We start from the raw sequence: 25,102 nt of genomic DNA on the forward strand, positions 1-25,102 counted from the left end.
AAGAATGTCTGTTTGTATTGTAGGAAGGAGTGTGTGTGTGTCTGTGCGTATATGTGCACATATGCATGCTAACCCTCGCTGTTAACAAGGTCTGTTTAACGCTGATCTCTCACTGTCCCTGACGAGCTGACAGATGTGGACACTCTTATGGTGCCATGCTCACACGTTTCAGTCCAGCAAATTAGTTTCTTTCTATATATTTATGGCAAATGTGGCTAAAAGGTTCTAAAATACCTAGAAAAGCATATTAGGAAAAAAACAAAAAATTACATTTATAATGTGTATATAGAGCAATGCGTTACCTTTCTGGGGAATTGTATGTCCATCGACAGCATAGATCCTAAATCTAGCTTTACAGTGAGTTGCTGGGTACAGAAGTTTAAACCAGACTCAATAGACATGCAGGAGAGAACACAGACGCACTTCTTTTCTGTCTGGTGTTACAGAAAAAAATGACATTTAGGGAGAACTGCTTATTAACGTTCTTCTTGGATCAAAGCTCCACCATAAAAGTCCAACGCACACATGGAGACGGGTCTGACCATTGGGACAACGGTCACAAAGGCAAACAAGTGACCCATCTGACATTAGTTCTCATTTCTGTAGAAACAAAAGCCGATTATGCAATGAACTGTAAATGTAGCTTAAGGTGGCAATCTGAAAAATCTCTGTTCACTTTGGCGCCACCTGTGGCGATAAGCGGTAATTGCAGATATGAGTTTTGTCCCTGGTAGAAAGATAACTGCTGCTGGATCACCTGGGACTAATTGTGCATATAGCTCTGGATTTTGGGCAGGACTGTCCACATATATAAATACAGAAAATTAGTGTGGACCATAGGCTCAAACAAAAGTTAGTTACCTCATTTGGTTTATTTCAGTAAGGAACGATTCATTTGTACGTAAAGATCAACATTTTCTAAATGAAACAAGACCTTGTGAGATTAAATATTCTGGCGTTTAGACTCTGATAAGGAGCATCTTAGAATGGAGTCATGGATGAAGGAAGTAGCTCGAGACAGGACCCCTCTGGTGGTTCATTGGTGAAGTAAACATCAAAGATGTTTTGCCACGAGCTGCAAATGCAGGAGCTAAGCTATGGTAATGCAGATCTTCTTCTGAGATGGTAATTCTTTGGAGCATCCACATTGCTGGAAACCCTTCCGCGTCATCAGCAGGGATCTCAGGTTCACAGGTGTTTCACCCCTTGGCTTGTACACCTCGCCTGAGTGGGTCAGCGAAGACTGACAAGGCTTCACCTGCAGAAGGGTTCCAACTGTGCGCTGTCTACAGCCACAGACACCTTGAGATGGATTCGGCTGCTGGTGGCTTTCTTCAGCTGTTGGGGGTTCAGTCCAACCCTCTGGAGGAAGTATGTACCGAAATGTGCTGGGAACCCGCGGCAGCCGACTTCAATGGGGAAGATGGTTGCGTGCCACCCTTTTAAAACTGCTTCGTTGATCAGGTCCCTGCGAAGGGTCACGGGGGGCCTGGAGCCTATCCCAGCTGTCATTGGGCGAGAGTTGGGGTACACTCTGGACAGGTCTCCAGTCTATCCCAGGGCTAACACAGAGAGACAGACAACCATTCACACTCACACCTACGGCCAATTTAGAATCACCAATGAACCTAAGGAGGATGTCTTTGGACGGTGGGAGGAAGCCGGCGTGCTCCACACGGAAAGGCCCCAGTCGGCCGATGGATTCGAACGATTCTTCATTCACCATGCAAGTTAGCAGGTATTATGTTGATAAAATATGTATTAAACACAGAAAGGTGAGTAAAGACTCAATGTAGTAGGTGTAGCATTTAAGAGAATAAAAAATACATTAGGTGCTTCAACAATCTTAGGTGAGTAGGTAGAGACTGTTCAGTTTTAGGTAGTCAGATCTGTGGAGCACATGCCACAACTCAAAACATGACAATCTGCGCCCTCCCGTTCTTGAGAAGCATCCACCAGAAACTCATAACATATATGAATGTCTTTCCAACTCCTAATGTTTACATGATTCACAGTAAGGCACGACAGAACTTAAAGGGAAAGGTGGACTCAGGCGAAGACATCAGACGAACCTTGAAGGTCTGCTTCATGTCCTTGGCAGACGCCGCTCCCGTCGCTAACTGCAACACAATGGGAAGAGGGAGTCGGCTATAAAAAGTGTGGAAATTGTGTCATTTCTCCGGGTTGGGTCATCGGACACGGCAACCCCGTCGGAGCGAGCCAGTCGAGCCGGAAGAGTCGCCCCATTTCTTAACTCATACGTGTGTCGATGAATTATGTATGTTGACGGGTTCCCAACAGAAGCTGGGGGAGGAGGGGCTTTTCTTTTCTCCAAGAGAATAAACAACTGAAATTATACACCGCTAAAGCATGCAGCCGGACTATAAATAGCAGCAGTAGTGCTTTTTTTTTTTTTTTTTTTTTGCCTGGGGATGTAGTTGCATTTTTTTATTATTTTTTTTATTTAACAGGTCAGACTGTGATCTCCTCTTTAAGCCTCTGCATTGAGACGCAGCATCTCTGGGGTGTTGTCCTACCTCTTTGAGGGGCCCCTTTAATCTCTCAAAGCAGGGGGTTGGGGGGGGGGGGGGCATCTTGTGAAGGCAGAATTGCTTGGTGTGTGTGAGAAAAAGAGAGGGTGATGCTTTTCATATGTTATTTCATAAGGTTAGAGGTCAGCGCTGTCAGGAGCGCGGCGGCGTTTAAAATCTCCCAAAAGTGACATCAAGTGCAAGAAAAGAAATGAGTGGCGTCTGCAGCGGGACGCGGTGTTAGTTAGTTAGTTAGTCTCACTTAAAGCTTTGTCAGGAAATAATGGTCTCCTTAAGAATTAATCTGGGATCCACACTACTACGGTGGCAGGCGGCCAGCTGAGTGATGTGCGCGTTTTTAAACGGCCCCCGCATCCTGCCCGCTTATCTGTAGGTGTCCCGACGATCGCTCGGCTCTCTGCTCCTCTCGTCTGGCAGTTTTTTTTTTTTTTCTTTCTTTCTGTTTTTTTTTTCCTCCCCTCTGTATCCCAGCCCTCCTCCATCTCTTCCTCCTCCTCCTCCTCTTCCTCCTCCTCCTCCTCCTCCCCTCTAAGTTCGATGCGATCGGCTCTGGGCCCTGCCGTGAGTTCTCGGTGCGGGCGACAGCGCTGCTGAACATGGCGTCAGACGGGATGATTTTAACGAACCACGACCACCAAATCCGGGTCGGAGTCCTGACAGGTAAAGGCACGAATGCCCATCGCCTCTTTTATGTTTCGCTCACATTTCTACCTATTCATTTCCGCCGGTTGCATCTTCATACATGTCGGCTGGTTATATATATAAATATATATATATTTTTCTTTTTTGCGTGGCGGCGGCGGTAGCGGTAGCGGTGGTGGTGGTGGTGTCTCTCGGTCTTTGCTGGGTTTTTGCAGCCTCTTGAAGGCTGATTTAAAGCCTTGTTTTTTTTTTTTTTCTAACCCCCTCTCTCCCCCCGTTTTTCCCCTCACACCGGTTTGCGTTCACGCTACATGACATCCAGTGCTTATGCGGCTGAAGCGGTAAATGTGCGGCTCTGCATCGGTTTGCGTGTCTCCGCTCCTCCTGTAGATTTCTTCGCCGAGCCGTTTTTCCCCGCTGGAGAAGAAGGAGAAGAAGAAGAAGAAGAAGAAGAAGCGCTCAGTTTATGTGCATTGAATAATTCATGCCCCGATCTTTCTTGTCAGAGCCCAAAATTACAGCTGACCGTGTGTTGCGCGGCTGCTAAAGACGCTCAGGCTGTATAGATTGCATTATTGACACCCAGCTGACCACAGCGATTTTTTTTTTTTTTCATTCCTCTTTTTTTTTTTTTTTTTTTTGAAGTGTTGCTCACGACAGTTGCTGGAGGTGGATGTGGTGGATGTGATGATGCGCGCATCCTCGGCCTGTTAGGAAGCGGCGGAGGATGTGGAGGAGAAGATTGGTGAAAATAGATATATATATATTTTATTGGGGGGGGGGGGGGGGGGGGGTTGTGAATGAGAAGTTGACGTGAGGCGAGGGCTCGTTTTTTTTTTTTTTTTTTTGGTGGGGCTTGAACGCACCACCGGCGAAATCCTCCTGACATTCCTCTAAACGCAACGCGATGACGGCGCGTCTCTCGCTTGGATGCAATGTGCGGCTGTGAGGCGGCGGATGATGGTGTTAGATCTGCTCGCCGCCGGCCTTCATTTTTCCCCCCTGTGTGTGTGTGTGTGTGTGTGTGTGTGTGTGTGCGTGTGCGTGTGTGTGTGTGTGTGTGCATGTGTGTGTGTGTGCAGCCTATTGCTTTGTCATGTTTCTGATCGTGAATCAGAAGCAGCTGTGATCGGAAAGTAAATTATCTTTTTTTGTTTTGGGTTGGTTGGTGGGGATGGGGTGGATGCACGATAAGGCTATCCAAAGGAATACCCCCCCACCACCCCCTTTCCTCCTCCACCTCCTCCTCCTCCCCTTCCCTTCCTCACCCCCCCCCTCCCTCCCTTGTCCATCCTGTGTGAGGCTGGGTCGATCAATATTTCATGAAAGCCGTGGTCTCTCTCTCTCTCTCACACACACACACACAGGCACACACACACACACACACACATACGGTATTCCTGCGTATGGAAATCCGCCACGGAGGAGGTGGTAGGCGGTGGTGTAGCGATGGAGGAATGACTGTGTAGACCCTCTCCTTAAATCTGCCAGGGAAACCCCCTCCACCAACAGCAACCACAACCGCCACTCGTCTCCTTCTTCCTCCCTCCTCCCTCCTCCTCCTCTTCCTTCTTTTCTACCCGTAGAGAGGGGAAGCGCTGTCCGTGGTGCTGAAATCCAGCGTCACTCACAAATCAGTGCGGTACTGACCCAACCGCGGTAAATACTGCATGAGGTAGCTACACCCTGGGACCGTGGAGGAGGATGAACCCGCCTTGGGGGCTCACGCAAACGTGCGGTGAGAAATGAGCGGCTGATCAGATTTTAGTGCGTGAGGAGGAAATAAACGCGCTTTCCCGACTGGTTTCTGTTCACGCAGGTTTGCCAGCTGGAGGTCACCGCCCCCCTTTTTTTTTTTTTTTCCACACTACAGTAGAGGGGGGGGGTTAATTTCTCTACGTGTCATCAGTCACTCGAATCCCCAACTGTATCCCCGGCGCGGTGACAGATTGCCAGTTTGATCTCGCTGTGCGGTGTTGACAATTCCCGCATACATATGCCGATGTTGAGACGCGCAGAGACACGACCGACAGGCTTATTTGTCTTTTTGATGTATTCGTGTGTGTGTATGTGGAGTGGGAGGGCTTGCACTGTCAGGGAAACAAAGCATCAAAGAAAAAAAAAGAGTGGAAACAGTGGCTTTAAGTTTCCATGTTTCACCTGACCCCTTAGCCTTTTAAGAATCTAATCACAGCCGGATTACTCATGGCTACAGAGGCCGCTGTGTGATTCCCTATTTGGAGGGCGGGGGGAGTTTTTTTTCTATGAGGTGATGTATTTTGACAGCAAAAACTCCCCCCCCCCCTGCTGTGCAGCCACGAAGCTCCAACTATTCGGGTTGAAAACGGCTCGCAACTCTCGCCACGCCTCGGCCTCCCATATCCGCTGTGTTCATTCCGCTCCTCTGCTGTGGTATTGGTCCTGTGTGAGCAGAATGCTAATGGGGTCCGGAGCAGTGCTCAATCTCCCTTCCTGCCAGGGTCAAAGGTCACTCCGTCCACTCCTGCGCTCGGTCACCGGGGAGCAGATGAGACCTTGGCTCACCCTCCTCCATCACTTATCCCCGCATCCCTTTAGACAGGTGACAGAGCCCCGGGGGACGTCTCTGTTTAGACACCCCGGGCACGGCGCAGGCTGCCCGAGCGCAAACCCCGCGCTTCTCGTCGGGTAATGCGTGCATTTCCTTGGATGTTTTGCGGGGTTTATTTGTTCCGGAGAGGGAGGCAGGAAAAACGGGATAATTGGGGTGAGCGTGCTGTCACTTGTCAGGGACGTCACGCCGAAAATGTGAGCTTAGTTAGGAGTGGATGAAAGCGTCTCATGCTGTGCTCAACCCATTGTGATGTTTGTGTTTTTTTTTTTCTTCTCGCCTACCTGTGTGTAAGCGCTCGTGTATTTTGACGCACGAGCGCACGGTGGCCACTTTCTAGCTGTCTTCGGGTTTAGTTTTAATTGTCCTATGCCTCCCTCCCGGAGCTTGCCTCAGGGCCTGAAGCTAGAAGCTCACACACACACGCACACACACACTGTCTTTGTATAAATATGCACGCCCGCATCGCTTTATGCATGTGTATTTGTGTGTTTATGCAGATATACAGTTGCAAATGAAGAGGTGGTGAATTGTAGTCTCAAGTTTGTCACAGGGAAAGGACTGTGCAAGCACTTAAAGAGATGCTAGTTTAGCGGTTTGACTTTTACTATGATTTATAGTCGGAATGTATTGTATAGTATTGCCATAAAAATGTGTCTTTAACAGGGAACACTTCACAACAAGATTTCTCTATGAAACTCTAGCACCAGGCTCCCAATGCTACATATTGGACGAGCGCTTCTGAGCACATGCATGATCTGTGTGTGTGTCTTGGCCTGTACAGTATGTGCATATGCATCTGCTTCGCCCCTTTGTCTTTGTGCACTAATACTGAGCTCTGGCTGGAAAACACAGCTTAGCAAACCCCCCCCAGCCCCAAATATAGCTACTGTATGCATACCTCCCATGATCACACACTGAGAGAGAGAGAGAGAGAGAGAGAGAGAGCGAGAGAGAGAGAGAGACCAGCAAAAGAGGCATTCAGTGGCTTTTAATCTATAAAAGCCAGTGTGTATGTGTGGGACCGTACAGTATTATTACACGGCAGCGCTCCATACATAGGCCACGGATGCTCTTGCATGTGTGGCTTGATTCACAGCCCATAGAAAGCTCCATTGATGCTGGCTGCTGAGAGTATGTGTATGTGTGTGTGTGTGTGTGTGTGTGTGTGTGGGTTAACTCCAGCCCTTCCTCAAAGGGTCTTGGATACACAGTCAGCACAGAGCTTCCGATGAGGAGCCGGGGCAGGAAAGCTCCACTCTGCGACAGACAGCGCCACTCTCTCTCGCTCTCTCTTTCCCTGTATCAATCTTTTCCCATCCTTCCCTCCGTCTCGCTGTTTCTTCCATTTTATTTTTGTTCTCTCTCTCTATCTCCCTCGGTTGTAACAACCGAGAGAGGCTCAGGGATGTGTGGGCGGCTCTCCAAACTTGCATGTCTGTCAGAAAGACATGAATTGACGACAGGCAGGCTTCCCAAAACAACCACCTTTAGATCGCTCTCTCAGTCCCTCCGTTAAGTAGAACTAATTCTGTGACTCCCTGCAGAATGGCTGGAAGCTTTTATTTTGGCAGGGCGGCGGCCTGCGTCTTAATCATGTGCTTCTTAATCATATTCCGTTGGCGTGTTAAAGACGTGTGGAGGGTTGTCCTAGAAAGAGGGCGAAAGCAGCATAATTATATTGTTTTTAAATGTGTTTGAAAATGGCTTCCTTCGCCGCACTTGTGCTGTGATCACGGGCAGGCCAACATGTATGTGCACCTGCTCGTCTAGGTGCAGATGGGATAATAACTACTTAATCTGCTTTTCCACATAATTTAATCTTCGGCGCTAAAGAGGCTTCACCGCATAAGCGGAAGTCGAGTCAGCGAGAGGCGGACTACGGCGCGCCGGGGCACCTTGACCAAACCTAAGAGACGCAGTCATCTGCAAACAAAACGATGTGCGCCGGCTGCCGAGCCACGGAGCGATCTCTGCTCGCTGCCTCTGAATAATTAAAGCGACTGTATACAATGCAAATCCAGCATTACGCTGTTAAAGCTGAGCCACAGTCGCTAATTATCTGTGTTTCGACGTCATCAAATTGAGCGTTCGTCATGGTGTGGGAAATTTAGCTTTGACTTTTTGCGCGTTGTGACCAATATTGACGGTAGAGTTGGAGCTCTTCCATTCAAATACTGTAAAAGTGGTTGTAATGCTCCACATGCAACACACAATAAGTCCTATTGGGCTCTAGTTTATTAGGCCAACGTAGACATGGTAGATTCTCTGTGTGTGTTGTGTCATTTGAAAAGGATAGCAATGAGTTCCAAGTTTTACTGGAGAAATTTTGTATAATCAGAAAATGGTACATTTCCTAGCAATACTAGCAAAACTGTCCATATTTTTTGGTGATAAGCCATTTATTGACCATGTCCAGGTTAGCTTGAGTGCATGGGAGATTATTTAATTTAATTTCCTCTTTAATATCGCACATCTAAAGGATTCCCTTGCATATTGGCGGCTGTGGCTCAGTAGGTAGAACGGGTTGTCCCTCTTTGAGCAAGACACTGAACCCCCAGTTGCTCTCAGTTCGTGGCACTGGTGTGTGAATGTGTGAGTGCTTTTGTGAGCGAATGGGTAGATGCGTCTGTGACTGTAAAGCGCTTTGAGTACCAATAGGTAGAAAAGCGCTTTATAAAAACAAGGCCATTTACCACGTTGCATATCTTCCATATCATAATGTACAACGCTGGGGCAGTGTGTAACAGTTTGGGTTTCTTTGGCAAAAACTCCCAGCACCACTGGCACTGAGGTTCCCACAAGGCTCGTGATTGATAGCACAAGCCTTTAACGTTACCAACTCCAGTTGAACGCTCATATTCTTGTCATGCCAAAAAGCTATCCAATAAGCAACAGTACACAATTTCGACTCTTGTCCTCTATAAAGAGATTCTGGGTTCATCTGTGGTTTGCTTATGTCGTGGGTTTCCTCTGGGCGCCATCGGGTTCCTCTCCGCAGTCCAGAGACATGCAGGTTACCTTAAATGGCGACACCAGTGGGTGTGAAGGTGAGTGTGAATGGCTGCCTCTCCCCTGCGTGTCAGACGTGTGATTGACTGGCAACTCACCCTGGAAGTTCCCTGCTTATCACCCAATGTCAGCCAGGATTGTCCAGCACCCTTTCGAAGATGTGAAGTGTATTGGTATAGGACGGAGTTAAGCTGCTCTATTGATAGAAGATGTTGACAGAAGAAGAAGAAGAAGAAGATAACTGTCTAATTATGTAATGAGCACTACGGAGCAGGGTGATGTTATTCTAAATTTGCTACCCGCATACTGTTGTCCATCATTTGAAGCCTTACATTTGGCCACCACCTATTCACGGGGCAAAGACAAAGTCAAACAGTCATCCCATTCCACCCTCCTGACGCTGACACAGGCAAAACGCGATATCCCGACAAAGCTAACATCACGACAGGACAACAAAAACAACACCAAATGTACGCTTACACTCGGCTCAGTGGCGATACAAAGATACGTGGTGTGGATGGGAATCAGCGAGCCCCGGGCGTGTGTCTACCCACTAGCATGATTTTATTCCTCCTTTTTTTTTTCCTTCCTGCTTTGACCCAACTGTCTGTGACTGAGTTGAATCATCTCCGCGCCGCTACCGGGGCGATCCCTCGCAACGATACGTGGGCATCTGTTCGACAATATGCTAGTTTGAGAGGGATATACTTGGAACAGAAGGGCTAAATGGGAGGAAGGTGGGGAGGGGAGGAGGGGAGGAGAGAAAAAGCAAACTGGGCTCACACTTTTTTCCTGCTTCTTGTCCCTCATCTGATACCAGTATTTTTAGATCGACTTTGAGCCGTATCGGTGATTTTACTTTCGTTGCCTGTGTCAGCGTTGACATGTTGGCTTTTAACGGACTTTAACAACCGGGAACGTTAAAAATATCGCGATCCCGAGGGCCGTGAAGACAAAATGGTAGCACGGTTAGAGAGAAGAGAAAGCCACCTGGACAGTTTGTGGTGGTGTTATTTTTCGACTCTACAAATATCTGAGCTCCTCATTTGCGTGTGGTCAGGCAAAGATTTATCTTTCGTATGGGTGGGGCTCATACTGTAGCAGTAGTTAAAACACAGGCTGACCCTTCCCTCCCTTGTTCTTTCTCTCTCTCTGCATCAAACACACACACACACAGCTGTCACAGTGGACAGCAGTAAGGCAGGCAGACCACATGACCAGAATAGACAATACAGGATCAGGGACACGGACACAGAATGAGAATTAAGTCTTCACTGCAAAGGAATTATTTTCAGTGTCGAGTAGCGGGGAGTGTATGTGTGTGTGTATTGAAGCAGGAAAGGGCGACTCTCCTTTCTTTTGCACTCTCTCTCTCTCTCTCTCTCTCTCTCTCCTCCCATACTCTAAATAGTCTTCACTTGGAACGGCGAGTTAGAACAAGAGGCAGACGGCGTTTTGGCGGACAAGGAGCAGGATCTCCTCCGCTCTCGTGGGCTCTTGTCAGCTCTCCAGAGAAGAGCTCCATCAGGGCTGCCTGGAAAGCCATTCCCAGACTGGATGCGTAGGTGTAGGAGAGTTCGCTGGTTCCCTTCCTGGCCTAAAGCGCTGTTTCAGTCTGTCATTCATTGGAGGTGATGAGGAGGTTATCATAGCTTAAAAAAGAGGATTGTGCCTGATATTTTAAGGATTAAGCAAAGGGGGTGCTTCAGTTGTTTAATGTCAACGCTAGTGTTGGTTTGACAAAAAAACTGTCAGCGGACATGGGTAGGGAGAACTAGAAGCTACGGTTTTCCATTTTTGAACTGGCGATAAACGCACAAGACTATCACGAAATCAGTAGTAACACTTTCCAGACAGTGTTTGATGGGTGTTGAGGTTGTGACGAAAAACCTTTTGTCAGTCTTGAACAAGAGGCGTAGCTGTATTTCTTTATTTCTTTATGTCTTTTGCTTCTGTCCTCTGCTGTAATGCTGTTAGCTTACCTTGATTAGCACAAATAGCAGCGCACAATGCAAGTCTACGCCGACCAGGACTACTAATTGTTGGCTACCTGTTACTGTTATGTCATTATAAGGCCCTTTTTAGCTTCTATTGCCCTTGAGATTTGTGTAGGACTTCACCCGTGATAAACTAAACTGATTGGTTGCTATTTTGAGGATCATAATTCATGTCAGGACAAACCCCAAACCATGGGGCTACCTGTTGACTACTATGAAAGTTATAGGTCAGAGCAAAAGTATAAGAGAGTCTTCTGCCTTCGATAATTGTAAAATGAAAGAAGTTCAGAATGAACTCTTCCTCGATGGTTGGTTGTTTAAGTGATTACGTGAGTTGGTTGCCAGGGCAAATGGACTAACCCTGCACGAAGGTCATTGGGTGGGTAAACAATGGTCACTTTAACAGGGTTTCAGAATTGAAGTCCTCTGCAAAGGTAAGACAACCTGCCAGAAGGAAAACCATCTCAACACCGCTCCATCAACCAGGTCTCTATGGTGGAGCAGCCAGATAGAAGCACTTCCGGAAGTACACTTGTCATTTGTCACATAGCGATTAACCTTCATGTTGTCAATCATGCAACTTTTGTCCTTCTGTATCAAAGCTGACCTGATCTGTTTGGCTATTTATAAAGCCTAAAATATAATGTGCCACCTAATTCTGTCTTACGCAATTTAAGCCAACTACTTTTCAACTAGTTACTACGTATTATACATGTCTTTTAAGAATTCATGGGCACAAGATCACATTTATATGAAATGATGTGATATAGAAACAAAACGGGCCAAATTTGACAACAGGAAGGTTAAAGGATTACTAAGAGCACAAGTACAAAAGAAACTGCTGGTTTGCACAGGACTTCAAGCACTATTACTGGTTTTCCTCATTTATTTAATGACAGCCTCCCTGCTGTGAAGCATAGCGGTGGCAGCATCATGTCGTGGTGTTGCTTCCCAGCAGCTGGCACCGTGAGACTGATACAGTGAAGAGACCTGAGACTGGAGCAGACAGTTCTCCTTTAAAGCACGGCCATGACCCATAGCATACAGCAAAGACAACGCTGGGGTGACTTCAGAAACACATTCAGAAGTATTTACTCTAAAAAAGTTACCATATTTTGGACCAGTATTGTGATTTGTGTACTTAGTCTGGACAAAAAATATGTAATATCACCTTAGGACGATGATGGAGTTATAGTTTCTTCATATACATTTTTTTAGACGACAAGCAATCAAGAATATTTAAAATTCTGCAGCAATCCAATAAGTGAGATACTATATTTAAAGACAAACAACAGAGCGTGTTGTCTTTTTACTCTCCTCTGGAGAGACAGCAGTTGCGTCACCCCACTCCTTTACTTAGGCCGGTCCTTTAGCGATAACCTATGCGAGGAGAGAAACTGCTGAGTGATGGCGATAGAGATCAAGATAAAAGATACAGCGGTGGTTTTAACTGATGAGTCACTCTTACGGTTTGCTGCCGCTGGATCCCGGGTCCTGGCTTGAGGTGTTAATTAGGGCTGGAGGGCCGGAGGGCCGGAGGGCGCGAAGGTTGCAGGAGGACAGATAAGTTAGGGGAGAAAGGGAGAAAGGGGAAAACGTCATTGATTCATCAGCGGTCCCGCGTGTTGCCGTACTCCCTCGTGTCTCTATCGGTCCTCATCTAATAGGTGCCTGAAACGTATACCTCTCTCATGTTTCACTCTGGGGACTCGGCCAGTTTGGCCGTATCTGGCATCTATCACAGGACGCCTGGGTGCCGGGAGTTTCACATTGAGAGCAGGGGCTATGCTAACAAGGCTAGCATCAGTATTGTTTTTGGCACACGTGTGAGCCGAGACATTACACAGACTGCTTTTTAGATGTATTCTGTAATGTCGAGGTGGCACCATTTTCTTGGCACACACGCTTCCTTTTCTGGAATATTTCACCCGGCCACCATTATCATAAAAAATTTACGTTTCAGTCAACATGAATGACTAGATTTTAAAAAAAGTCTTTTTCCTGACGTGATCAGATTGTTCTTCAGGATCTCCTTCACCTTTAAACATATCTGTAGAGAGAAGCTGGCTACACTTTGAATGGGTTACAGATTTTAAAGATGTCTGACATATTTGTCTCTCCATAAAGCAGCCAGCTGGGCACATCAGCTCCACGTTTGGCTGCTCGTTGCTGGTGTTTGTCACCGTCTCAGCTGACAGACACTTGTGTGATATCCACGTGTTTCCTGGTTCACTTTGGCTCAAGGCTGATTTTCTATCCTTCTGCTCACTCACATGTTAATGCTTGTTTATGTCTTTTTTTTTTTGTTGACACGTAACTTCAGCACAAAATGCTCCATTTAGCTTTTTTTATTTTCTTTGAGCCACAGAATGCTATGGGATTTCAATTAAAGGTACACTCGGAGAGTCTGCTGCTACTCAGCCTCTGAAAACAGATGTGTAATGTCTTTCCCTGGATATAGATGAGCTTTGTCAAGTCAAATTGTCTTAATTTGGGCTTAGTTTAACACAAAACCAATTGCCTGGGGAAGTCTACCCTACTTGTGTGGATATATTGGATTTGACTTGACTGCTTTGATTGTGACTATTCATACTTAACCCTGTCGTAAGTGACCCAGTCAGTGTAGTACTCTTTAAAAGGTCTTTCTCTAACACCTCTAACATCGTGCAACACAAACATTTTGTTACTCAGTCAATTAATTCCTATGTTACAACAGCAACTGACTGCAGTCCCTCGAATGGCTCCAGCTTGAGTTACTAGACCTCCATGTTAAAATGCCTAGCTTTACAACAGGAACAAACATGTGTTTTACCTGGGTTTGGATGAGGTTTTATGTAACTCACTCTTTTGTGACCGGTGCCCCTGGTACTTCTCTTCAGGAAACCCGTGGGTGACGTCAATTTTCTGTATACTGTCAATGGTTGTGCCTCCAATATTCCACGTTCGCGTCCCTCTCCTTGGACCCCCATCAGTGAAGAATCGCTGAGAGCAGAGCACCTTTTCAGATCTTCCGTGTTCCAGCGACCATTAAATCTGCTTCCCTGTACTCTAAGAAGAGACAGGGAACCTCATTTATGTCAACATCACTCAGATTTTTCGATATTTCAACATTTTTGTTGTTGTTTGCCAAACAGAGAAACAGAGAAACAGAGCGGGGTGTAGTTTGAAGAGGGCTGAGGTGTGAGACGCACGAGAAAACACTCCGAGTTATGATGAGTAAATAAACCGTTCCGTAATAAGAGTAATGTTTTTCCCACAAGGTGTGCGTGATTGAAAAATATAGGCCAGTTAATGATTAATGTACAAACCCGAGGTTAGGAAACATCAGTCATCACCACACTCATCAGCCATTCATAAGAACGAAGACAAGCAACGTGCACTGAGAAGGTGGAAAAGCACCGCTGGGAAGTGGTGTAGTGCCGTGTGACTCCTCGCTGTCACCCTGGTCAACGGCCCTTCAGCTCCCTCTTGACACACTGCCAGGGTGTCCATTGGCTTGTCACTTGCTCAGACCTCCTCCCTCCATTACTCCGTCCCTCCCGAGGCCACAGGACCAGCCATGTCGAGGTGCAACGCGCTGATTGATGTGTGTGACACACGCTTCCGGGAGCCTCCGTCATCTGAATTGCTTCTATTTTGGAAGCGGAAAATGCAAAGGAGAGACACGCAGAGGAGAGAGGATATTTATATTTTTAAGGGGGGGGGGGTTGGAAAAATGTCCACAATCAACATTGTGTTTGGTGGTTCTCAATTAAAAAGCCTTTTCCCTGCTGTGTTTACAGTTGCTATGGAGCGAGAGCTGCGATTGCATTCGTAATTGACAGTAATTATATCAGTCGTCGGCTTGCTCGCACATTTATATTTACATCAATTTCACTAATCAATTCCAAATCAATGATAATTGAAACCGAGTTTGATGAGGGTTATAAGACTTGGGAGTTAAATATTAACGCGCTCTCTCCTCCATTCCTTCTCATACATCACATTTTACCTCCCATTTTCTCGCTCGCTATTTTTGTCTCCATCTCCTCACTTTGTTTTTTTGCTCCACCTTTCTCATTTTTTTATTTTTTATTTTTTTTTCTGTCCATCTACTTTCAACTCACTCGGCCTCCCCTGCAAAGAGGCTGAGCGAGGCCGCATGAGAGGAGCATGTGCGCGTGAATAATGGAAGAAGCCAGCTTCTCCCTAACAAGGTGTTTCTGATGGCCGACCCCTGCCCGGAGTGCGTGTGTGGTCAAGGTGTTCTCCCGTTCTCCTTCTCCATTATTCAGCATCAGGCCTTCTCCTTTTTTTTTTTTTTTTTTATTCCTACCACAAAACCCTTTCAGATCATGGCACCTGGGAATCAAATGTTAATAGACACCCGCCCCTCGCCCACACGCTCGCACACATCACCGCCCGTAAATGCTCGACGTGTACACACACGAGAGCCCGTTTGATTGACGCGGCTTGACGGCTTTGTTGCCCTTTTGCATCACGGTTTTGCATGATGGCCTGGCAGCAGGCGTGACTGGCGGTTTTTCAATCTCGGCGCGTGACCGTGTACAGTTGAACGCGTGAGACGGGGAGCTTCCCTCTGTATTGTGGCGGCGGGTTTATGGAGAGAAATAACTCTCGTGCTAGAGACCCACTTGGAGTTTTCCGCTTGTCCAAGTTTGCCACCAGCACTTAAGCTTAATGCGCAGTTGTTGATCAGAGGAATCTCAGATAGTGACCTGAAATAATCAGCTAATCGCCACAATAGCAATGAGTGAATCATCTATGTTTTATGTAATTATAAACTTAGTGTCATGGCTTGCTGTGGGGAGATGCACGAACCGACGAGACTGTGTTTTGTGGTCAGCACCTGAACCTGCAGGTATAATAATCATATTAATAATAATAATAATAGTAATTAATAGTGATGATAACCAAATAATCAGCGGATTAAACGAGGGGGTAGTGTAGAAAGATGCATATGTGATTACCATAATTTATTTGCATATCATGACGCGTTTCTGTATTTACGTCAGTGAAAGTTGGACTTCTCTTGAAGCAAAGTTGCCTAATGATTACAAGTCACAGGCTTTAATTCATCCAGTCAAACCCTGAAACCCCCCCACCCTAACGCTCTGATCCTCCAGGAGCTTCCCTCTCGGATGCCCCCGCACTGACATGTAGATGTATGTGTGTGTGTGTGTGTGTGTGTGTGTCTCAGTGGGATAAGTGATGAGATGTGTGAAATATGGCAAGTGGAGCAGTCTATTAGGCAGCTACCCGCCGCCCCCGCCCCCGCCCCATTCGCCTCCAGGCTTCCCTTCTGCTCCGCCATACAGAGAGGTGTGAGAGAGAGGGACGTCACAGAGGGTGTGCTGGATCTAAGTTTGATGCATTGAGGGGTTTTAAGCAGCCGAGCCTGAGCCAAACACCCACCACTAAAGAAGAAGTAGAGCAGGAACTCCTCTCTTCATCAGCTAGCGTTAGCCTGGAGAAGAAGGACAGGTATCCAACTGACTATTAGTGTGCGTGTGTGTGTGTGTGTGTGTGTGTGTGTGTGTACATGTGTGAGCTCTGACAGTGGGAAGCTGTAATGTAATTGCTGACACTGTCCAGAGGATTGAATGTAATGAAGGTAGCTGCTTACAGACGTCTTCATTAGTACAGCCGGGCCCGGGGCACTCCCTTTTGTGTGTGTGTGCGTGTGTGTGTGTGTGGGCATGTAAAAACTCTGCATCTTGGGAAATAAGGGAAGTCGAATGGTTTGCACGCATATGCACACACACACATGTGACGCCACCCACTCACACATTAACAAACACATGAACGGGCAGCGTTCAGATTGTGTTGATTGTAACTTTAATCCACAGGAGTTTTATACATTACAGATGTAACATGACAACATTTTGGGGGCGTAAACCTTTGCTGCAATTTTTTTGAGGAGGTCATGCTGGATGCAGTGGGGCGTGACCGATGATTATTTTAATTATTCTCTTGATTATGTCTTAGAAATGTCGCGCACCAACAAAAAACCCTGTCACAGTTTTCCCGGAGCCCCGAGGTGACGTCTTTGAATTGCTTGTTTTGTTCGAGCACCAGTCCATAGCCCAAAGATATTCAGTTCACATTTCATATTCAACACAGAACAGCAGCCAAATTTCACATCTGGGAAGCTGGAGCAAATAATTGCTAAGGAAGTTTAGTTGTTGATTCATTTTCTATCAATTGATCCATTGTGTAATTTCTTATTCCACTAATGGCCTTAAGGGGGAACTACTGGTTTTTACAACCTGGACCTTATTTCTGGCATAAAATATGGTTGTTTACTCACCCATATAACTTTTGCGTCATTTGCACTCGTTTAGGAAATAATTAAATCAGCGTATCTCCATATAGCGGGAGTGACAGGGCGCCGAGACGCAGCCTCTAAATAACGCATTATCTGCTGCGAAACTCGTTCATTTCGCCAATATTCTGTTATCGTACGCTAGTGCTATTCCCCGTTGAGTCTGGAGTTACCTGTTATCATCATCTGGGGTCTGTAGATTGACCTAGAGACCCTGGACGATGTCATCTCTGAGCGGCGCGCGCACCCGCAACGGTCGGCTTGTTTACCTGTAATTTGCTAACACGTAACTCTGGACTCAACGGGGAATAGCACTAGTGTATCATAACAAAATATTGGCGAAATTAACAAGTTTCGCGGCAGATAAAAAGCCTTATTTAGAGGCTGCGTCTCAGTGCCCTGTCACTCTCGCTATATGGCTATACGTTGATCTAATTATTTCCTAAACGAGTGCAAATGACACAAAAGTTATATGGGTGAGTAAACGACCGTATTTTATGCTAGAAATAAGGTCCAGGTTTTAAAAAACGGTAGTTCCCCTTTAACTATGGAGGGATCTGCAAAACATTTTTCTTTTCCGCCGTCAGACCTATGAGTGTGTGGAAAGCATGACTTTGGATTTAATGTGATCAGCTGACTAGTAATGTCCAATCACGCTCATCCAGGTGTCTCTCTACCTGATGTTTTTGAGGCCTCCTCCCCCCCTTAAAGCAACAGTTGGACCCTCAGATTAACGCTGCGTACTTTCGGGTGCTGCAGAGTTCCTCTTTGCTCTGTTCCACTGATTTCACAATGATTGTTGGCACAATGTGCTAAAGCCGCAGCTGTGCTGATCAGGCTTTTGTTTTGCCTTTTCAGAAGCGTGGCTGGCATGAAATGGGATTTGTGGGCAGAGAGCGGAGGCTGGTCATGGGGAGGGCAGCCGGTAGACCAGACGATGATGAGGCTACCGCCTTCACCACATGGGGACCCTGTGGAGATGCAGTTTAGATTAACTTTCCACTTAGTGAACAATGTGTCACTTACAATATAGTCGCCTCTCATGCTGCAGAAATCGGCCTGACAGCTGCACCTCTTGAGACGTGTTTGGCCCAATCAGGGTTGGGGTTGTTGATGCGCATTTGCCCTGGCCATCGAATGATTCCCCTGCTCGGTGTGAGGGTGACCCTTTACTCTGATCAGGAGCCGGGCATCGATTGTGAACGGCCATCCGTCAGCCCAACCTTGACCTGAAGCGCTGACTGCAGTCGCACCGTAACCCTTGACCTCGGTCTATCCCTCCCTCTGCCTCTGTTCTTCTGTCTCTTTCCTCCACAGAATGAGACATCACAGAGGAGCAGAGACAACATTAAGCCTCCTCTATGAAGACGAATCAATACCTGATCTGATTAGTCCTCGGCACATATGTTTCACTACAAACCCTGAAAGCCAACAGATAAAGAGCCCCATTGCTAATGTTAGCCAATAGTTATCCATTTCAGAGCTAAACCACTCTCTACCCGTCCGTCTTTTGTCATTTTGAATGATGTTAGTGTTTTCCTTGTAGAATCGCTCAGCTTATCCATACTGGATCCTGTAGCCGAGCCGTGGTTGTGGTTGTAGTTGTGCATCCTAGGTTTTCCCTGCATCAGCAGCTTGGAAGGGAAACGAGAGGTGGGAAAAAGGAGGAAGAGAGGGAGGAGGGAAGCTTCTAACGGGCGGCATCAAAAATGTGCAGCAATATTGATGCCGCTGTAAGCATTTCTATTGAAATCAATAAAGCCACTCTCAAACTCATTCTGGCTTCTAACAAGAGGATGGGACCTAGCTTATTAATGAAGCAGTCATAGATATCACACACACAGATGCATAGCGAAGTTGGAAAGAAATGGAAAAAAAAAATACAGCAGTTAGATGAGAATTTGTTAATTGGTTTGTATTTCGGGAAGGCTGAAATGACATTAACTTGTCTTTAACACACTGTATGCTGCCTTCTGAGCTGCAGAATTAAGTCACAATTAAGGGGTTAGTCACACAAATTAAACCAAACCTGAGTCTGAGATGTCTCCTAGTGCACAGGGACGTTTGTGCTGAAAACGGCTACTTAAGTTTTAGATCCGGTTTCAGTTTAAGCTGCAATGCTTACCGATCTTTCATTGAACCTTTTGATTATCCTTATTCTTTTTCACCAGCAAACTGCGACGTACAAAACACGTGGGTGCGTGATATCAGCTGTTACGGACCAGTTTGAGTTCCACGTGACTAAAACGTTGGTCAAAGGTTGTTCGTGAGTGTAAATACGCATGATCCTGTTACAACATTCAAAGACCACCAGTTCAGCAGCTCCATCTAAATAATGTCTGATGATCTGCTCACATGAAATAGAGAGGAGTCTCTAAGTGAAAGTTTTATGTGCAGTACTGTATATCATCGGCACAGTGGAGAGGTGGTTAGCACTGATGCCTCACAGCGAGAAGGTTCCAGGTTCGAATCCATGGGCCGACCGGGGCCTTTCTGTGTGGAGTTTGCATGTTCTCCCTGTGCCTGCATGGGTTCTCTCCGGGTACTCCAGCTTCCTCCTAATTAATTGGTGATTCTAAATTGGCTGTAGGTGTAGGTGTGAGTGTGAATGGTTGTCTGTCTCTCTGTGTTAGCCCTGCGATAGACTGGAGACCTGTCCAGGGTGTACCCCCGCCTCTCGCCCGATGACAGCTGGGATAGGCTCCAGCAGACCCCGCGACCCTTAACAGGAATAAGCGGTTACAGAAGATGGATGGATGGACTGTATGTCATATCATTATAAGTTACACTTTGGCGTGTATGACCCTTTAAAGAAACTCTTTCCTGAAAGTATGAAACTCTTCCTAGAAACCGGAAGAGCTACTATTACCTGGGAGGCCTGGAAGCTACCAACCACCGTACACATCTGACAGCTGATCAGTTGGTCCTTCGTTCATTCTTGAGTCACTTTCTTGTTCGCTGGTGCTCTGAGCTAAACGGCCAATCAGAACGACCCCTCACATCAATTTCGCTGCACGTTCAAAATGTCTTAATTTGCAGAAAAGTCAAGCAGTGCGGGAGACACCAGACGAGCCAGGATCACAGATGGTCAGTGATGGCCCGACACTGGGAAGCGGCCGACCATCGGCTTGGTGTGTCACGGCCCTTAGGCGGATATCTCCATAACGCGAATGTCAAATAATACTCAAATTGTCAGTATTGCTAGATTTAAAGGTTTTGTGATGTGTGTAAATGGATCCTTTAATCATTTTGTATCATATCCATCAAGGTTTATTTTATATCCACCCTGTATGGTCCGTTGCGTGGATGTGCATCCGTGGTGAAAGCAATTGTAGCTTCATATTGTGTGCAGCATTTATATCCCACCACCTTTTTAACCACCTGGTGCTTGCTTAACTATAATGTGTGCTTTTAGTCAAACAGCTCCTATGTTTTTATTTTTATTTTTTTATCTCTTTACCACTCACAGATACTTGATCTACGGTGGCTTGTACACTTGCATTCATGCACTTTGTTGCAGTGCTTGTACCCATGTGTGTGCACATTTAGTTTGTGTGTATAAACAGCTGTTGGAAATGCCACAGAGAGCCGGCTTGCCGTGGGCCCTCTGCCATCGAAATGTCATGCTACATGGGGAAAAAAAGCTGCGATACCTCATCCCCCAACAGCCACACACCCGCCCAACCTTCATAGCACGTGCACACACACACACACACACACACGCACACATACTCCTGCCTGGCTATATGATAATGCCACGCCGAGCCACAGACACATTCATCACGCCTGTTGTCATTAGAAACAGGCCTCATTATACTCAAGGCCTGTGATTTATGATTAATATTTGCAAAGGGGTGTGGTGCATCGCCGAGCCCCTCCAATCCATTGATTTCATTGAACAAGAGAAACACAGAAGGGGGGCGGGTAAGATGGAAGGTGTTGAGGGGGTGATGGCGAAGCTGCAGGGGCATTCCAGCCATGGTGTGGGGAATGAGATGAAGGGCAAAGAAAGCGAAAAGAAGGGTGACACAATCAAGGACCCTGTATTCCCTGGTGCTGTAAATTGTCTCTGGAACTCTTCTTACGTGGCTTCATTAGTAAGTGTCGTTTCAATATTTATGGCCGTGTTAATAAAACATCAGTACGTCAGACCTTCGTGGAGAACTGCAGGGTGCGGGTTGCCGCAGTCTTGGGGTTTTCGATGGTATTTCGGATGATGAAGATGAACCCAGGTGAGCGCTGTGTGAGCGCTGTGTGAGCGCTGTGTGAGCGCTGGGGTCCGTCGGCGAGAGCGGATGACGGAGACCTTTTGGACATGCAAGCGCATCACAGAAGAGAAGTTTGGAGCCGGGGAAATTGAAGTTTTCTGCTTTCTTCTTTTATTTGTTCCTATGAATTTAACAGTAGGGCCCAGTTTAAAGAGCGTTCAGGTTGAGAGCAGTCTTTCGCAGTTTTGATATGTGCAGCGTAAGCTTGCACCGTATTACTGAGTCCATGATCCACCTTTAAATGAATCCCTTGTATCAAAGACTATTCTTAGAGCTGAAGGTGATATCTTAGATTTAGCAAAACCAAGATACATAGTACTTGAATCTACAGTATATAAAGACGGGCGAACCCTCTGGGATGTCACCCAAGTCTCCTGAAGATCAGTTTTGAAGCCCAGTGCGGTTGGCTCTGGCTGTCACCATCTTGGCAGCGTCTGACTCCTCCTAACTCCCGGCTAACTCAAAAAATGGGCAAAGAGGTTGGACTGTGAGTGAAGCTGAGGTGGGGTTGTTATACGGAGGCATTTAGCTACCTGGGGCGGACACTCATGAAGTCTCTACTGGGATGCTGGGATAAGAAGTAATGTTAATGTATATATAAACGCATTGGAAACACATCTGGAGGTGTAAAGACGACATAAACTTAATAGATCTCCTGTCTCCACCTCTTCCTCCGACCTCCTACCTGTCCTACAAAAAGCTGCACATGAACGTAGAGCTGATTCAACTGTTTTCTCTCTTTCCTTGATCCAGGTTTTTGCCTAACGATTATTTGTGTCGGAGCCTGATTCCAAACCTGTGACACGGAGAGCATCTCTGATATAAAGCCTTGTGGTCAGATGTGATTTAATCCCCTTCGATTTTGCTAATGTGGACACTGTTAATAGGACAAATGAATGTGCGATGCTAGAGAGAGATGCTGGTCTATCAGGGAGCAGTGATAGAAGCCTTTTCCTCATCATTCCCCTTCCTTCTCCTTTGCATCTTTCTGTTTCCCTCCTCCATCTGCCCCACTCATCTGCATCAATTTTATTTCCTCCACTGCTTCCCCTTCTCTTGCACACTCTTCCCCTACCAGTCATTTCCCCATCTTCCCATTTCTTACTACTCCCTGTCCTACCCTTCTGTCTTCCCCTGCCCTCCCTCTTTGCTTCCAGAGTACTCCCACCATCGCTCTTCTCCCTCTTCTTCTCTGTGTTCTCCCCCCCCGCTTTCATCCGGTGTGAATTGCTCTCTTAATCCTGTCAGGGTTAGGCTGCAGCTCGACCTCCCTCAACTCCACATGTCCGTCCTACCACCACCATTCCTCCTCCTCCTCCTCCTCCTCCTTTACTGAGGCTTGGATGGAGCTGCTTCTCATCTCCAGGGATACGCGAAGAGAGGGAGAGCTGCACAAGTTGGGGAAAACGGAAAAAGGCCCTGCCTGGGACACAGCTGTGAAGAACAGAACTGTCTTTCCCTCTCTGCCTTCCTTTCGCTGCACATCTGGTGCGTGTGGGGGGGGGGGGGGGGGGGGGGACTGGGTCATGCTGCGCTGTGTTGTTTTGTCCTTGGCCCAGCACGGTTGCCGGATTTTGGCCTGGCTCCGTCGGCGTGCGTTTTCGATTTGAGATGCGGATCGGCCCACTGCCGTACCCACACGGATGAGCCGGGCTCCTTTGGCGTAGCAAGCGGTGGTTATTAAACCGATAGATTAATTATTAGCTGCGGTATTAGCGTGGGCCCGGTGCGCTTTTGGGCCGCTTCCCTTCCGTAGTGTTCCTCAGCGGCTGGCTCCTAGTAGCAGGTGGAGTGTCGCACTCCTTGCGTTATGTAACTCCACCCCAATTTAGATCTGACTTCAAATAAATGAAAATCAAGCTGCTGGTTGGCTCCTCTCCCCGCGGATATAAATAGCATTTTCAAATCTTATCTAGAAACAGTGTTGTAGAGGGGAGAGGCTTTGAAATGCAGCCCGACGATTAGGATCCCATTGTTCCGCTCCACACCCCCTCCATTCTCCCGGCTGCTTACAGTAAGCCTGAGGATCTGTGTGTATGTGCCCGAGCGTGTAGTCCTGCACATGCGTACGCACTCATCTGCATCACACTGTGATTGAGATAGCGGCTAATGGTGAGATAGCATGTGCATGTGCGTGGCGTCGTGGATTTGAGAGGTTGTGAGTAATTGGTGTGTGGATGTGTGCTGCTGCTGGGTGTGTCTTTGATGATGGATGCTGTGCTGCTGCTGCTGCTTACCCCACTGCTCCTCTCAGAATTAACAAGGTTGCTAAGATACAGTGGGCTTATATTAGATTAGGTTATCTGCTGTTATTGCTGTTACTATATTTTACCCAGCACCGTGAAGCCTTTATTAATTTGGAAATTTACCCTGCCATGGAATGAAGATGCCGGTATTTGTGAAACATTGCTCCGTTCCTCTCCTCTTCTGGCTAGGAAGGGGGGTGGTTGGGTGGTGGGGTGGTGGGGGGGGTGTTGTACTGAAAGCCCCCTAGTCAGATGTCTACCCCACCCCATTACAATCTGGAGGCGGATCCAAACCTCTATTCATCATTAAGCTCATTTAATCCGAGGCCCGGGGCCAAGTGTTTCTATTTGACACAGAACAAGCCAGTAAAATAGAAGACAGGGTAGCGTTATCACTTTGGTCGAGGCTTATTGGCGTGCAGAGGTGTTGCCCCTCCCACCGGTAGATGTCATCCCAATCCAGCATTTGACCTCCATAGCAGCTTCTCCAAGGCTGGAGGGCCATTGGCACCGCTGCTACCAGATAAAGAACGGGAAACAATAGAGATGCCAAGTGGGCTGCTCAGACTAAGAAGCCGATGCCCTGCTATCCCTCCACTAGAGCATGTATTTACTGTATGTATTGATTTAGTTTTGGACAAAACAACTCGAGACCTGAGTCGTGATTTCACCTGGATAAGCATGTGGAATTATCTTTAATTTGTTGACTAAAACTTCCTATAATAAAAGTAAAATAAAATATCCGAGACAGCTAGCTTTCAGGGCAGCAGGGTATGGTGTCATCATGACGGATGAGGAGTGTCATAATTGGACTGGAAGCACACTTTGGAAACTCTAGCTGCTCTGTCTTGCACTGCGATTTGCAGAGATGAGATCCAGTTTGCTGATCCGTGGCAAGCTGTCCAAGGCTGCATGCGGGTGTAAAGGTGTGTTCCTGCACCTGGAAAGGGGGTACGCTTTTTAGTGTGCGGCATTTATCTTTATACGTGTATGTGTGCCCGCGTGTGCTGTGCTTGTGTGTGTGTGTGTGTATGAAGACCAGCTATAAGGGAAAACCCCATTAGTGTGGGATCCCAGGGAGATAATGAGTGCTGACTGCTTTATGTCCTGGAAATGATTGAGTGGAACATAGTAGCAGTTTATGAATCCTCTCTGCTCATGGCTGACAGACTGACAGCACGTAGCCAAGATACGGTATTATGGATGCCTTCTGGCTAACCTAAAGTATCTATATCAGAAAAACACATCCAGCCCGCGTGCTAACTTAACCTTGGTTATGGAGACAACAAAGATTGTCTGCTTGCTGACTTTGCTGTCTGTTTCAGTGACAGATTTAATGCTTTATATCTGCATTACAGCATCTGTTTTGTAAGTCTATAGACTACAAACACAAACTAATTCTTAGCAGGTTTTGAGTATGTTTCACTACTAATTGATTAAACCAAGAATACAAAAAAGTCAGAAAGCATT

General features: G+C 46.8%; 1 protein-coding gene across 1 annotated transcript in view; it reads left to right on the top strand.

Moving 5' to 3' along the window:
- Nucleotides 1-3,148: 3,148 nt before the first annotated feature.
- Nucleotides 3,149-25,102, top strand: part of gphnb (gephyrin b) — a gene marked incomplete at its 5' end in the record, with an annotated part of 91,958 nt that continues 70,004 nt past the window's right edge. Inside the window, 1 exon segment of the mRNA XM_084559773.1 lies at nucleotides 3,149-3,212. Within this exon segment, the coding sequence (XP_084415899.1) occupies nucleotides 3,149-3,212 (64 nt within the window).

The sequence above is a fragment of the Chelon labrosus genome (assembly GCF_963514085.1).
Source record: "Chelon labrosus genome assembly, chromosome: 14".
Lineage (NCBI taxonomy): Eukaryota > Metazoa > Chordata > Actinopteri > Mugiliformes > Mugilidae > Chelon > Chelon labrosus.